The 15,125-nt window shown below is 47.2% G+C and overlaps 1 protein-coding gene across 1 annotated transcript in view; it reads right to left on the bottom strand.

Moving 5' to 3' along the window:
• Positions 1-223: 223 nt before the first annotated feature.
• CFAP95 (cilia and flagella associated protein 95) overlaps positions 224-15,125 on the bottom strand; it is a 97,065-nt gene continuing 82,163 nt past the window's right edge. Inside the window, exon 7 of the mRNA XM_045020293.1 lies at positions 224-253. Within this exon, the coding sequence (XP_044876228.1) occupies positions 239-253 (15 nt within the window). The 3' untranslated portion in view covers positions 224-238. The remainder of the gene's footprint in view (positions 254-15,125) is intronic.

Raw genomic sequence — 15,125 nt, 5'->3', positions numbered from 1 at the left:
GTCAAAACCCATAAAAATTGTTTTGATTTGATTTTAAGTGAATCTTCAGTTTTATTTTATCCAAATATGTTCATCTATCTCTAATAAGATGATTTATATTACCCTATGTTCTTGCACCTCTAATATTATATTAATTATATATTCATTTATTCAAATAAAAACAATAATAAACACATTGATCACTGACCTGTTTTTAAGGGCTTCTTTAAATGTTTACTGGGTTGTTTACATGGGGAAGTTATATCGGTATAACCTAACGTGAAATAAAACTGATATAGTTATACAAGTTAACCCTATTCACCCCCCCCCCACCCCCATTCATGTAGACATGCTTGTCCCAGGATGAGTGCCTTTTTTTCAGTTTAACTTATGTTGCCTGGGAAGAGGTTTTGGTTTTTAAAAATTGTTTGTTTCACCACTACTGAGAGTCACCACCACCACTGGATATCAGAGTATGAGTCAAATGAGAAGATATGGTTATTTTTGTTTCTAATAATCTAAAAAGAACAAAATATGCTGGGCCAAATTCTGTGCTGATTTACATCCCATGCAACTTTGATAAAGATATCGCAGGGCTGTGTGAGTATAAATTTGTACCTTGATAGCAAAATAACACAATCAAATATTTTACAAAATAACTAACTCCTGTTTCCAGGTGTGACCAAACTAGTAATCTGTACATCTGAAACACATCTTGTCCAAGGAACAGCCCACTTTTTCTCTCTTCTGGAGTCCATGTAACAACCTCTATTATGGAGGCTTTCATTCATATACCAACAGCAGAAGAAACAGACTAGAGCCACTTTCTGGACAATAGCAACTTCACAGCTGAGAAAACTGTATAGTGAAAACAAGAGTTGCCATAGTGAACAAATGTGTATAAACGCATAGCCCACGGTTAGTTTCTTCTTTGGATAGAGTGACCAGATGTCCCAATTTTATAGGGACAGTCCTGATTTTTGGGTCTTTTTCTTATATAGGCTCCTATTAGCCCCCCACACCCCCATCCCAATTTTTCATACTTGCTGTCTGGTCCCCCTATCTTCAGATGACACTGCTTTGGCGATCTTGAAAGGAAACAAAAGAAAAAAGCAAAAAAGAGGGGATAAGTGCAGAGATGAAAGACAAAGAGAGATCATGAAGATGGGGAGAAAGTAAAAAGAGGACGGTATGGAGAAAGCTATGAGGAAAATGAAATAGGGGTGAAAAGAGAGACTGAGCATTGACCATTTTTCAGGTTTGTAGGAAGGTGTATCTAGAAATCCAGGGAGAGATCCTCAGTCCTGCTCCAGCCCCCACGCTGGTTAAAAGTTACAGATGCCTAAAGTGTCTCCGAAGCCCCATACTGGCTGCAGGAGGGGGAAGGCGCTGTAGAAACAGCTGTAAGCCTTACTTCCAAGGACCCCTTCACAAGGCCTGGAGCAGGGGGCAAGCTGCCTGGAGCAGATGGGACTGGGGCCAGGAGGGGTATGTGTCAGATTCAAAGCTGCATCTGTAAGGTTGTGGCACTACTGTCACCCACAGAGCAGCCTCATGAGGCTGTAAATTAGACATGGCCGGGGTTGGGAGCCACTACACACACTCTGCCCAGAATCTCACGCCCTGTCCGTTTCTTCGTCAGTGCACTCTCTCCTCTTTTTCATCTCCTTCATTTGCCAAGGGTCTCAGTTTTTCCTCTTGAAATAATTATTTCTTTCCAAATAAATAGAAAATGAGGAATACACTGTGGGGACCTACATAAAAGTAGATGATGTTTTATAGCAATAGCAGTTCTAGAAATCTGAAAATACACATCTCTGAAATAGAGATGAGCCTGCAGCTGAGATCTTTGCTTCTGCTTTATACTGGCTTATGCATAATCTGTTTATTTCAATATATTTTAGGTGACCAATACTTCTTGAGGCAATCTTCACTATGGAGGAGCATCCAAAAATGCATGAATCAGAAAATCCTAAAATACAACAATATTGCTGAGATTTATATAGCACTTCTATCCAGAGAAACTAAAAATGAAAATACAAACTCACTGCAAAGCAAAGAATATCCCATCCAGCTCATGCTATAAAGAGAAATTCATAGAGAAGCAGCTGAAGGCTAACCTCCCTACTCCTGCACATACCAGGAGATTTTTAATTATCACAAGCAATGAGAACCTTATCTTTACATCACATCCAGGCTACAACACCTCCAGTAGCTCCCAGCATGGCATTCTAGTAAATGGACGGAACTTAAGGCAAATTTATATCAATAGGAACTGTTTAGGAAAGCATTGCCACAAGGCTTTTACAGCCTGTTCATACTAAAAGTCAGCATTTAATAGGCTTTGTAAAACAAAGAAAACCTCTCTAATGCAGCATCTGCCTTAACCGGGTCCACTTATTTCAGTGTTGGGTTTCTTTTTTTTAGTTGGTTTTTTTTTTGTCCTGACATTACACTTATTTTGTTTCCACTGATGAAATGTTGCAGCATTCAAAAGGTGTGAAGGATCATAAGTGAGGTGATTATTTAGTGGTTAAAGGAGATTATAAAAGCAAGGAAGGATAAGGATGCCAATGGTGGTGGTTATAGGTATACTTATGTTTTGTGCAGGAAAAACCATGTTGTATTAAAAGATGAAGGAGCTTGTATTTTATATTTTGTTTCATCATTTAAGGCCTGATTCTGCTGTCCTTTACCCCAATTTTACACTCGTGAAACTTCATTGACTTAAATAGAATTAATCCTAATTTGGTGTAAGTGTGAGAAGAATCACCCCTGGTCTATGCTTACAAATTAGAGCAAAGTTTCTCAAACAGGGGTCACCTGCCCCATCCACAGGTCCGGCCGATCGCGGCTCCCACTGGCCGCGGATCATTGCTCTGGGCCAATGGGAGCTGCTGGAAGCGGCAAGGGCCGAGGGACTTACTGGCCGTCCTTCCCACAGCCCCCATTGGCCCGGAGCAGCGATCCACGGCCAGTGGGAGCTGCAATCGGCCAGACCTGCAGACAGGGCAGGTAAACACACTGGCCCGGCCCACCAGGGGCTTTCCCTACACAAGTGGCAACCCCTGTTTGAGAAACCCTGAATTAGAGTGATCTACCTACATTGCTCAGAGCTGTGAAAAATTTCACACTTTGTGCCATAGGTAGGTTGACCTAACCCCCACTATAGATGCAGCTAGGTTGACAGAAGAACTCTTCCATTCATTTAGCTACTGCCTCTTGGAGAGGTGAATCAACTACTTTGCTGGAGAAACACCTTCCATCAATGGAGGAAGTGTCTACACTCCAGCAGCATAGCTGCAGCTGTGCTGCTGTGGCGCTTGTAGTGTAGATATAGCCTCAGGTTGCTTACATCGACAAACTGTATAGCCAGAGGTGAGGGAGGTTGGGACTCAAAAGAAGGAGTTACATGCTTCAAATTTTAGAGGCAAACAAATATTGCCACCTACTCTGATTGCTGAGTGTCAAGTTGGGTCCATGAAACACACGTGTTCACAGAACGCTTTCGTTATCACAAATTAATTGTTTTTTAAAAGTACTTCTTTATAAGTCAGTGATGACAGCAACATGTTCATGCAGGTTTAAGTGTTTAATCATCCAGAATTGCCTAGTGTTAATTGTAGTCTCATGAACCATATGGCACCTCTTCCTCCATCCATTTTCCAAAGGCATGACTGAGGCACAAGACAGAGACTGTATAGACAGAGACTGCCAAGACAAATACAGAATCTGGAATTTCAGAAGCCCTCATTCCTGCTTTTTAAGGCTAGTCACCAGACCAGACTGCCTCTTCTAATTATTTTTATTTAGACAAAAATCAAGAAATAGATATATGTCTTGTGGTTGTGGTTTGCACTGTCAGCTGAATTGATGCATGTCTGAAAACAGTGACGCTCCTATGTGTTGGGCAACTCACAACAAGCCAAAAATATCTAACATGCAAGTAACGATCATTGTACCAGACACAGTATTTATGTTTTTGCTTTTGTGACGAGTAAAACAAATTGAAGTCATAAAAAGAAAAAAAAAAGACAGGTCTGTGGTTTCTTTGAATAGCTTGAAAAAGAAAATCTACCGACCGATGATGACAGCAGTTGATAAAGTAGAGGAAGTGATTAATTATTGATAGAAATTGCCACGTCAGAAGATTTCAATGCCATGAAGTTTTTCTTGTATGGTTGATTAATATGAGTAGCATACAAATACAGGAATGCCAATATGAATTGTGCTTTGCTCTGTTTGGAATGTACTTTATTTTTAATTCTAGCATAATGTTCTCATTACAAGATGTACCCTGTAACCACAAGCTGTCAAATTCTGCACCAAGTGTCAGGTTCCAGGCAGATTTCTATAGTTGCTAAATTATTATCTCTAGCAGCTAGGAATCCAGCCAGCCTCCTTGTCTGCACATGTGGCCTACAAATGACAGACAAACCCCTTTGTTAAGAGATGGCAATGTTACTTATAGCCGCTCTTCTGGTTGCTTCCCCCCTACCAACCAACATCAGAGTGAGAGTGAGCCATCTAACTCTCATCCAGGCCCCCTGCTATCCCAAAACTGGGCTAGGAAATCCACTATTCTAGTTGGATCATATGATCTGGAGATACAGAGCTGGATGTCATCAGCATACCGATAGCCACCCCCATATCCTAACAAATATTTTCAGGTGATGGAGCAGTACAGTCGCTGAAAGCCATTGCCATCTGGTTGTTTACATAGTATGAATTAGTGGTGCCAATCCATGTCATAGTGGACAGCAGACTACATCACACAAACTGCTATCATAATCAGAACGAACAGGCAGTGAAGCCAAGGACTGAATGGACATTCAGAGACTGTACTGCTCCATCACCGTAGAAATGTTCCCATCAGGTCAGGTTTGAGGCGCGTTGGAGAGGTCAGTAAGAGGGAGCTGGTGCAGCATGTACTGTTCCTGTTCAGTGGATAAAAGACAGAATGGAAACTCACCTACTATATCAGGAGCATTAAATTCACTCCTCCCCATCTGACCTTCTCTCCCCAATCCATGTCCCCTCTCTGTTCTCCGGCCTAATTCCTCTCTCACCTCTATTGCCAGATTGTGAGAAGACCAAAGATCCTTTGATGACTGGGGGTAGGATTTACTGATGCTATACCTCTAGTCAGTGCTTCAGATCAGGCCACTCAGACTGCTACACCTGGATCTAAAAATACTCAGCAACCAGAATAGAAGATAATCGCAGGGTTTCTCAAACAGGGGTCGCCGCTTGTGTTTACCTGCCCCATCTGCAGGTCCGGCTGATCGCAGCTCCCATTGGCCGCAGATTGCTGCTCCGGGCCAATGGGAGCTGCTGGAAGCGGCGCAGGCCGAGGGACTTCCCGCAGCCCCCATTGGCCCGGAGCAGCGATCCGCGGCCAGTGGGAGCCACGATCGGCCGGACCTGCAGACGGGGCAGGTAACACACTGGCCCGGCCCACCAGGGGCTTTCCCTACACAAGCGGCGACCCCTGTTTGAGAAATCCTGAGATAATATAGCCTATAACAGTCAAATGCAAATGTTAACTGGGACACTTTGGCTGCAGGGGCTTTTCTCCCAGGTTTAAAGGGACAGCTACCAGACAAAATGCCAGGAAAGGCTCATAGGAGGGTGTCAGTCTAAACTGGAGCGGTCAGTAGTGACAGAGTATTTACAAAGAATGTAGTTTGTAGGCCAGGGGCTCAGAGCCCAAACTTTGCGAAGCAGCGATGTGGGGGGAAAGCATTCTGAGATTTCCAGAACTAATATCTGGTGTGCTTTATCACAGTGGTAGTTATGTTCTTCAATTATCTATGACATATATTTATACAGTTCAATATTAAACCAGGTGCTTGTGGGACATCAATTGTTTCCTGTGCTCAGGGCCGCCTGGGGAAGGGAAAGTGGGGCAATTTGCCCCGGCCCCCGCAGGGGCCCCACAAGCCTGGCCCGGCGGTGGTACGGGTCTTTGGCGGCAGGGGACCCTTCAGTCACTCTGGGTCTTCGGCGGCGGGGGGCCTTTCAGTGCTGCCGAAGACATGGAGCAACTGAAGGACCCCCCTCCCCGCCGCCAAAATGCCACCGAAGACCCGGACCTCCGCCGGGTGAGTACAAGCGCCGCAGCTCCCCCGCTTTGCCCCTGGCCCCCTGAATCCTCTGGGTAGCCCTGCCTGTGCTTACAGTTCACTACTACCTCATCACAACATCATTTACAACACTGCAGAGTTTGGTCCTCAAAAAAAAGTATTTTACATTAGACTTAAGAATAAACTTGTTTTATTCTAACTTTTGCATCTGTCAGGGATTTTTAAAAGGGTCTTGTAGGTAATCTAGGAAGATGAAAGTGACTGGAAATAAAGGTGGGAAAAGTCTAGGTCTTCCTTGATACAGCTAGTGAAACAAAATTATGATACAGTAAACTAATGATGTTAACATCTGAATTTCTTTTGTTGGGCATTACTACTTCCATATTGTTTACCACTAACTTACATATTATTGAAGAGACAAGTATATCTTTTTCTAATATGATGATGCTATAAAATATTGCTCTCAGAACAGTTAAAGAAAGGAAGATCCAAGAGATGATAATAGAAATGGTGCTGAGGGAGATATACTGTGATGGTATATTTCTGAAATTTAAGTAGTTAAGAATGTCTTTTTATGGCTATGCTTAAACTTCCTTATAAAATACCATACATATTTATATGCCAATAGCATAAATTGTGAGAGCTGAGTGTTTGCTTGTTAAACTAACTGATTATTTAGGCCCTGGCCCTGAAAGCTGATCTCTGCAGAGCCCCATTTAAGTCAATGGGATTGCACGAGAGCAGGAGTCAATGGGTATGGATCAAAACATAACCCATCACATGTAGTATGTTGTTCTTTTCCTTTATACAGATAACTCCAAGTTTCTCTGTTAATAACATGGGCAAAGGGTAAATCATAAAATACTTACAAAAACCTCTCCCTGGGGTATCTCAGAAATATTGCTAAGTGAGCTGCTGATTGTCCAGGAGATTAATAAATGTTTTTTCTTCTGTCACAGAGAGCAGTCATAAAATCATTAAGAGAAACACCCCACTTGCCTTGCAAACCATCTGGATAAGACTCCCCCCTGAAGTTAATGGGCGAAGGGTTTCGTGCATGTAGCACTTGTTAGGAATTATGCAACTTGAATCTGCTTTTTGCACTCAGCAAGGCATTGGAGGCAGTGCAGAGGAACTGCAGAGCAGTGTCTTCAGGAGGAATTTTGACTGACTCCCTCAAGGAGCACACAGTGAAGCAGGAAGCATCACCACTCTGGGACCCTCATGCCGCCACACAGGCCGCTGTCCAAGAGCAAGGCCTGCACTCTCCAAGCATACTGGACAGCTGGATGGAGGCTTCTGACATCTCACGCTCCCTACACGTCCTACTGTGTACCTGCTCAGAGGCTCAGAATGAATTAATACAATATATATCTTATCTCTTTTCATTAAAATTTGGACTAATTACATCCCCTTCGTTCCTCAAACTACTTCCTAAGAGTGTCTTATTTTAGCAGTAACAATATTGCAGCTCCTGCATTTCCTAGAGCTTTAAGCACCTCATTACAATGGGCTATTCTTCAGATAGCCATAATACACATATTCATCTTTCAGCAGCTGTTGCTAGAATTTTAAACATAACCTTCTTTAGAATTGCTCAATTCAGCTAGGATGTCTCTCAGTAATGGAGTATTCTATTAAATAGCCTGTGAAGTGTGTTTTTAATTTTATCATGGATTTGGTGCCAGAATAATTTATTTTTGACGTCCCCAAAATACAAAATACATAGGTGATTTTCAGTATGATTGTATATTCTCCAGAAGAGGTCTGAACCGTTAGAAAAATTGCATCTAAAATTATAGAAGAATTAAAAAAAGAGTTATCACTTTCCACTGGAATCCCTTCCAAGAAGCGGAGAAAGGAGTTGCATGTGCAGTGAATATTATATCAGCTCAGCTTTTATGTCCCTAAACTGCTGCTGTATTCTTTCTTTCTCACCAGCCTTTCTGCAGAGCACAGAGGAAATCAACTCTCTCTCCTTTTCCCACCCCCTAATATTTAAGAGGCGCGGTGGATAACTGAATGGTAAAGCATGTTTGCAGCTCAAAAAAGGTTGTTTCCCATCCCAGTAACAAAGAAAAATCTCAGTTTAACCTGTCTTTTGTCCTCCTTATTTTCAGTCCTTTGATGTAAATATTACTGTAACAGATAAGCAGACAGCTATGGTTTTCTCTCCCAGCTTGATCCAAAGAGTTGGGGTTTATGAGGCAGATATAATAAGAATGAATCATATTATTTGCTTAATTTAGATTGATAACCCCTATTTGGTAAATCAACAAATTTTGTTTTTCAAATTAGCTTAAAAGCAAATGACATGCACATTATCCAAAACATTATGGGCTGGATTCTGGCTGGTCCTTACAGAGGTGCACAGTGGGGGGTACAGAATAAAGAGCCTCTACCTCTCCTTGTGTGATCAGTATCAAGGCCAGAAAGAATTGTTCTACTTCCTAACCACTGCTCTGAGAGTTCATGGTGCCCAAAGGGATGATGGCATGGTGAGATGAGATACTTCTTAAGGGGTGTATCAGTGTGTGTACCCCCTGCCCCCGTGCACCCTGGAGACTCATGGCTTGATTCTGAACTCAGTTACACAAGTGTAAAATGAGTGTCACTCTATTGGCTTCAATGAAGTTACTCCTGACTTACATCAGTATAACTGGGGAAGAATCAGTCCCTCGGTATCTATAATGCATTTCAATGTGTTATTGGTAGACTAGAATCAGTATGAAGTCCAAGCAAAGCAGCCCTACCAGGCCAGAATTGATTATCAGCCCAGGAACTGGGCCAGGATCAAAAGTGCAAGGAAAAAAACCGAAAAAAACCCAAAGAATAACAGAAGAAGCAGAATTTCCATGAAATCATCAGTCTATGTAATCATAAACCCAAATGAATACTTTAACCCAAAATAAAATGCTTGCTCATCCTCTTACTTACATCAGTGTAAATCACAAGTAACTCTATTGATATGAATGGAGGTGCACTGGTGTAAAACTAGTGCAAGTGAGAGATTCTAGTTCATAGACTTTAGCAAAAGTTATTGGTACTAAAGCATAAAGGTACTGTCTTCCTGGTAGATAGGCTGAAGGTTGTGTGTTCAAACTGAATGAATAACTGTAGGCACTCTAGTCATTACTTCAAGTATGGAAAAAGATATTATCATGTGGCCTTTGTGTTTATCAAACTCTGGGACTATTGCCCTTCCCTGAAATCATGTACCTTTAAAAAAAAAGCCATGGAGTGGATAGGTATTATGCTATATTATTACATTTTTGTTCAGTGAATTAAAGGAGACACTCAGAAAATTATTAGTCATCAAGATTAAAATCCTGAAAGATTAATATAAGAACACGTGGTATGCACCATTGAAAACTATAAATTCAGAGATAACATTTCCAGTAAGAAATAAAATAAGTTAAAAGTAAATGAGATGTTGTTAGGAATAAGGAAATAGAAAAAATTTGAAAGTTTGAATTGTAGTGAAGAGTTCAAAAGAATGACGACCAGTTCATAACTGCCACACTCAACCTGCTCACTAAACTAAAACTATTCTGAAAAGCCTTCTTAGACTCCTGCCAAAATAGACTATGTCACTCTGAACAAGCCAGCCCTCCAATGGAAAAGACCTGTCTAGAAGCTATGCCATGATCAACAGTCTTCTTGCCCAAAGACCTAGCATTTAACAGTGCCAGGCTAAGAAGTTATTTACTTTTTGTCCTGTTGCAGACAGCTACTGTTTAGGAGTACAATCTTTTACAAGACATGGAATACAAGCAACATCCATTATTTTCTAGAGAAGATCAGATACAGGATCTGTTGGCATACAATATAATTGACTTTTGCAAAGAGTCTTTCATACAAAAATATCCCAGAATACTTCACTGAAATTATGTGCCCACAGAAGCCACTTGCTGCATCTTTCATAAGTAGAAAAGTTCTCCAAGTAACTGCCAAAAGGCAAGGGAGCTACATGGAGTGAAAGAGTGGTCCAAGAAGGAAGAGTTTAAAATTCTTTCAAGTCCAAAGAACAGAAAGGAGGTACAACAAACAATGGAAAGATAAAATTTCACAAATGTACTGTACTAAAAGTACAAACCCCATGTGGACTCTGGTCCTGATTTCAGGTATACTGGTGTAAATCAGGAGGAGTAACTCAACTGAAGACAGTCAAATTACAATGTGTAAAACTGGTGGGAGGAGAATCAGGCCCAGTAAAGTTACATTGGTACAAAACAACTGTAAGTAAGATGAGAATCAGGCCCATTTTGTTTAGATTACAAGTCTCTTGAAGCAGGGTCTTTGTGTCTTGTACAGCTTAATAATAATGTAACATGTTAAGGACACAGGATGAAACATAGAATCAGAGTGTGAGAACTTTTTAAATCAAAGCAAATCTCACCTATGATATGCCCTAATTTAGAAGCCACAGACAGTGACATGGATTTAATAAGGAACTCCACAGAGCACTACCACCTGTCTGCCCCCCAAAGGGTGCCTAACCTAGCACTTAGGTCAGCTGGGTGAAAAAGACGGTTACTCACCGTAGTAACTGTTGTTCTTCGAGATGTGTTGCTCCTATCCATTCCAATGTAGGTGTGCGCGCCGTGCGTGCACGGCTTCTCCGGAACATTTTTACCCTAGCAACTCCGGCGGGCCGGCTGGCGCCCCCTGGAGTGGCGCCGCCATGGCGCTGGTTATATACCCCAGCCGGCCCGTCCGCTCCTCAGTTCCTTCTTGCCGGCTACTCCGACAGTGGGGAAGGAGGGTGGGTCTGGAATGGATAGGAGCAACACATCTCGAAGAACAACAGTTACTACGGTGAGTAACCATCTTTTCTTCTTCGAGTGATTGCTCCTATGCATTCCAATGTAGGTGATTCCCAAGCCTTACCTAGGCGGTGGGGTCGGAGTGAGACGTGGCCGAGTGTAGGACCGCTGAGCCAAAGGCTGCATCATCTCGAGACTGTTGCACCAACGCGTAGTGGGAAGCGAAGGTGTGTACCGAAGACCAGGTGGCCGCCCTACAGATGTCCTGGATGGGGACATGGGCCAGGAAGGCGGCCGAAGAAGCGTGCGCTCTGGTCGAATGAGCGGTGAGGCGGCATGGGGGGACGCGAGCAAGCTCGTAGCACGTTCGTATACATGACGTCACCCAGGATGAAATCCGCTGCGAGGATACCGGCTCGCCTTTCATGCGATCGGCGATTGCCACAAACAGCTGGGTCGAACGCCGGAAGGGCTTCGTCCGGTCGATGTAGAAAGTGAGGGCCCTGCGGACGTCCAGGGTGTGGAGCTGCTGCTCACGAGGTGAGGCATGCGGCTTCGGGAAGAAGACCGGGAGGAAGATCTCTTGGTTGAGGTGGAAGGCCGACACCACCTTGGGGAGGAAGGCCGGGTGCGGTCGAAGCTGCACCTTATCCGCATGGAAGACGGTATACGGGGGCCCGGCTGTCAGGGCGCGGAGTTCCGAGACTCGTCTGGCGGATGTAATTGCCACGAGGAAGGCCGTCTTCCAGGTGAGATAAAGCAGAGAGCACGTGGCCAGGGGCTCGAAGGGCGGTCCCATCATCTGGGCCAGAACCAGGTTCAAATCCCAGGTCGGGGCAGGAGGACGTACCGGCGGGTACAGACGGTCTAGACCTTTAAGGAAGCGGGCAACCATCGGGTGAGAGAAGACAGACCGACCTCTGATGGCGGGCCGAAAGGCCGCCAGAGCCGCCAGGTGCACCTTCAGGGAAGAGATCGCAAGACCTTGACCTTTCAGGTACCAGAGGTAGTCGAGGATGGTCGAGATAGGGACCAAGAATGGGTTAAGACCTCGCTGGTCGCACCAGAGCGAGAAGCGTTTCCACTTCGCGAGGTAGGTAGAGCGCGTCGAAGGCTTTCTACTTTCAAGCAGGACTTGTTGCACCGCCGACGAACAACCCCTCTCTGCGTCGGTCAACCACTCAGGAACCAAGCTGTAAGATGCAGCGACTGCAGGTTCGGGTGACAAAGCCTGCCGAGGTCCTGAGTGATGAGGTCCGGCCATAACGGGAGGGGAATGGGATCCCGAACTGACAGCTCGAGCAGCAGGGTGTACCAGTGCTGTCTCGGCCAGGCCGGAGCGACGAGTATTACGCGGGCCCTGTCCCTCCGAAGCTTGAGTAACACTCGGTGTACGAGTGGAAACGGGGGAAACGCGTAGAGGAGGGGACCTGTCCACGTCAGGAGGAACGCATCCGAGAGGGAGCCCGGAGCTCGACCTTGGTATGAGCAGAACCTGGTGCACTTCCTGTTGACCCTGGAGGCGAACAGGTCTATCTGGGGAAACCCCCACCTCTGGAAGATTGTATAAGCCACATCCGGGCGAAGGGACCACTCGTGGGAGGCGAACGACCTGCTGAGATGGTCTGCCAATGTGTTCTGCACCCCCGGCAGAAAAAACGCTTCGAGGCGAATCGAGTGGGTCACGCAAAGGTCCCATAGGAGCATCGCTTCTCTGCAGAGCGGGGAGGATCGGGCTCCGCCCTGCTTGTTTACGTAAAACATTGCTGTAGTGTTGTCCGTGTACACCGCTACAGAGCGGTCCTGCAGGTGGGCCCGAAAGGCGAGACACGCCAAGCGGATCGCTTTCAACTCCCGGACGTTGATGTGGAGGGAGAGCTCCTGGGCCGACCAGAGACCCTGGGTGTGCAGGTCGCCTATGTGAGCACCCCAGCCGAGTGCCGAGGCGTCTGTGGTCAGGGTGACCGACGGGCGAGGAGGGCGGAACGGAACCCCTGCGCAGACAACCTCCGGATCCAGCCACCAGGTGAGCGACTGGAGAGTGGGCTTCGTAACCGTAACCACCATGTCTATGCTGTCGCGGTGGGGGCGGTACACCGATGACAGCCACATCTGGAACGGGCGAAGCCGCAGCCTTGCGTTCGCGGTCACGAACGTGCACGCCGCCATGTGCCCCAGCAGGCGCAGGCAGGATCGCACCGTCGTTGAAGGGAAGGCCTGCAGGGCCCGTATGAGCGAGACCATCGTCTCGTGCCGAAGACGAGGGAGGCAGGCTCTGGCTAAATTGGAGTCGAGCACCGCTCCTATGAACTCCACCCTTTGTGCTGGAGTTAGGCTGGACTTCTCGGTATTGATAAGGAGGCCTAGTGAATGGAACAGATACCGGACTTCGGTCACCTGAGCTGCTACCAGTTCTTGGGAACGACCCCGAATCAGCCAGTCGTCGAGATACGGGTACACATGTATCCGACGACGGCGGAGGGCTGCGGCCACGACTGCCATACACTTGGTGAACACCCTCGGTGCGGTGGAGAGGCCGAAGGGCAGTACCGCAAACTGGTAGTGAGCTTCGTTGACAACGAAGCGCAGGTAGCGTCTGTGGGGGGGGTAAATTGCCACATGAAAGTATGCATCCTTCATGTCGAGGGCGGCAAACCAGTCTCCCGGATCCAAGGAAGGGATGATGGTCCCCAGGGTCACCATACGAAACCTGAGCTTGCACAGGTGTCTGTTGAGCTCCCGGAGGTCCAAGATGGGACGAAGACCTCCTTTCGCCTTGGGGAGGAGAAAGTATCTGGAATAGAATCCCCTGCCCCGCCTGCTGCGAGGCACCTCCTCTATAGCACCCACGCTCAACAGAGTCTGGACCTCTTGTAAGAGGACTTGCTCGTGAGAGGGGTCCCTGAAGAGGGACGGGGAAGGTGGGTAGGAGGGAGGGGGCGAAACAAACTGCAGGCGGTAGCCGTGCTGGATGGTGTTGAGGACCCAGCTGTCCGATGTTATAGAGCACCACGCCTGGAGGAAGCGGGAAAGGCGATTTGAAAATAATAGGGATGGATCCTGGGGGGAGAGTGGCGGGCCGTCCTCGGGCGTCCCGTCAAAAGGCCGATTTCGGGCCCTGAGGGGCCTTGGAGGGGCCCTGGGTCTGGTTACGCCTACCCCCCGACAGCCTGCGGCGGTAGGGGGCCATCCGGTGATTGTTAAATGGCCTAGACCTGGCCTGGGTGAAGGGCCGGTAGGGCTGCTGCCGGAAAGGCCGTCTCTGGGTGGCCGGCGTGTGCATGCCCAGAGTCCGGATAGCAATCCTCCCGTCCTTCAGGGTCTGAATTCTCGAGTCCGTCTTTTCTGAGAAGAGACCCTGTGCATCGAACGGGAGGTCCTGGAGGGTGTATTGTACCTCCGGCGGCAAGGTGGAGGATTGCAGCCAGGCAATGCGCCGCATGGTTATTCCAGACGCCATAGTTCTGGCTCTTGAGTCAGCGGAGTCCAAGGCTGCCCTAATTAGGGTCCTGGAGGCCGTCCTGCCCTCGTCCAGGAGCGCCGAGAATTCCCGGCGGGAGTCTTGCGGGGTCAGCTCCGAAAATTTTCCCAGGCACCCTAAGATGTTGAAAGTGTACCGGGACAGGAGCGCCATCTGGTTCGCTATGCGGAGCTGAAGGCCACCCGCTGAATAGATTTTTCGCCCCAACAGGTCCATGCGCCGCGACTCCTTTGATTTTGGCGCAGCGGCCGGCTGTCCATGCCTCTCCCGGTCATTTACCGACTGGACCACTAGAGAGTCCGGGGTGGGGTGCACATAGAAGTACTCGTACCCCTTGGGCGGGACAGAGTATTTTCTCTCCACCCCTCGCGCCGTGGGGGGGACTGAGGAGGGCGACTGCCAGATTGTCGTATTGTTCCGCTGAATAGTGCGGATAAAGGGTAATGCCACTCGCACTGGGGCGTCCGAACCCACAACATCCGTTATAGGGTCATCGTCCTCCGTGACCTCCTCAACGGGCAGGTTCATGGCCTTTGCCACACGGCGGAGAAGGTCCTGATGCGCCTTCAGGTCAATAGGCGGGGGTTCAGATGTTGATGCCCCCGCCACCGCCTCGTCAGGTGAGGAGGACGAGGAGCGGCCCGGCAGCACCTCCTCGGATGCCTGGTCCGCTCCTGGGCGGTCAGGAGCCACGGACTCCGGCCCCGGTGCCGGGCCTGGTGGCGAGTTAGCCTGTTCCTGTGGAGACGGGGGGGCCTGCTAACCGTGGCCTCCGGCACTGAGCGCCCCGTAGGCGCCTGCCTCAGCGGCAGG

This window comes from Mauremys mutica, chromosome 6 (genome assembly GCF_020497125.1).
Source record: "Mauremys mutica isolate MM-2020 ecotype Southern chromosome 6, ASM2049712v1, whole genome shotgun sequence".
NCBI classification, from domain to species: domain Eukaryota; kingdom Metazoa; phylum Chordata; order Testudines; family Geoemydidae; genus Mauremys; species Mauremys mutica.
This window is presented reverse-complemented; position numbering and strand designations above follow the sequence as displayed.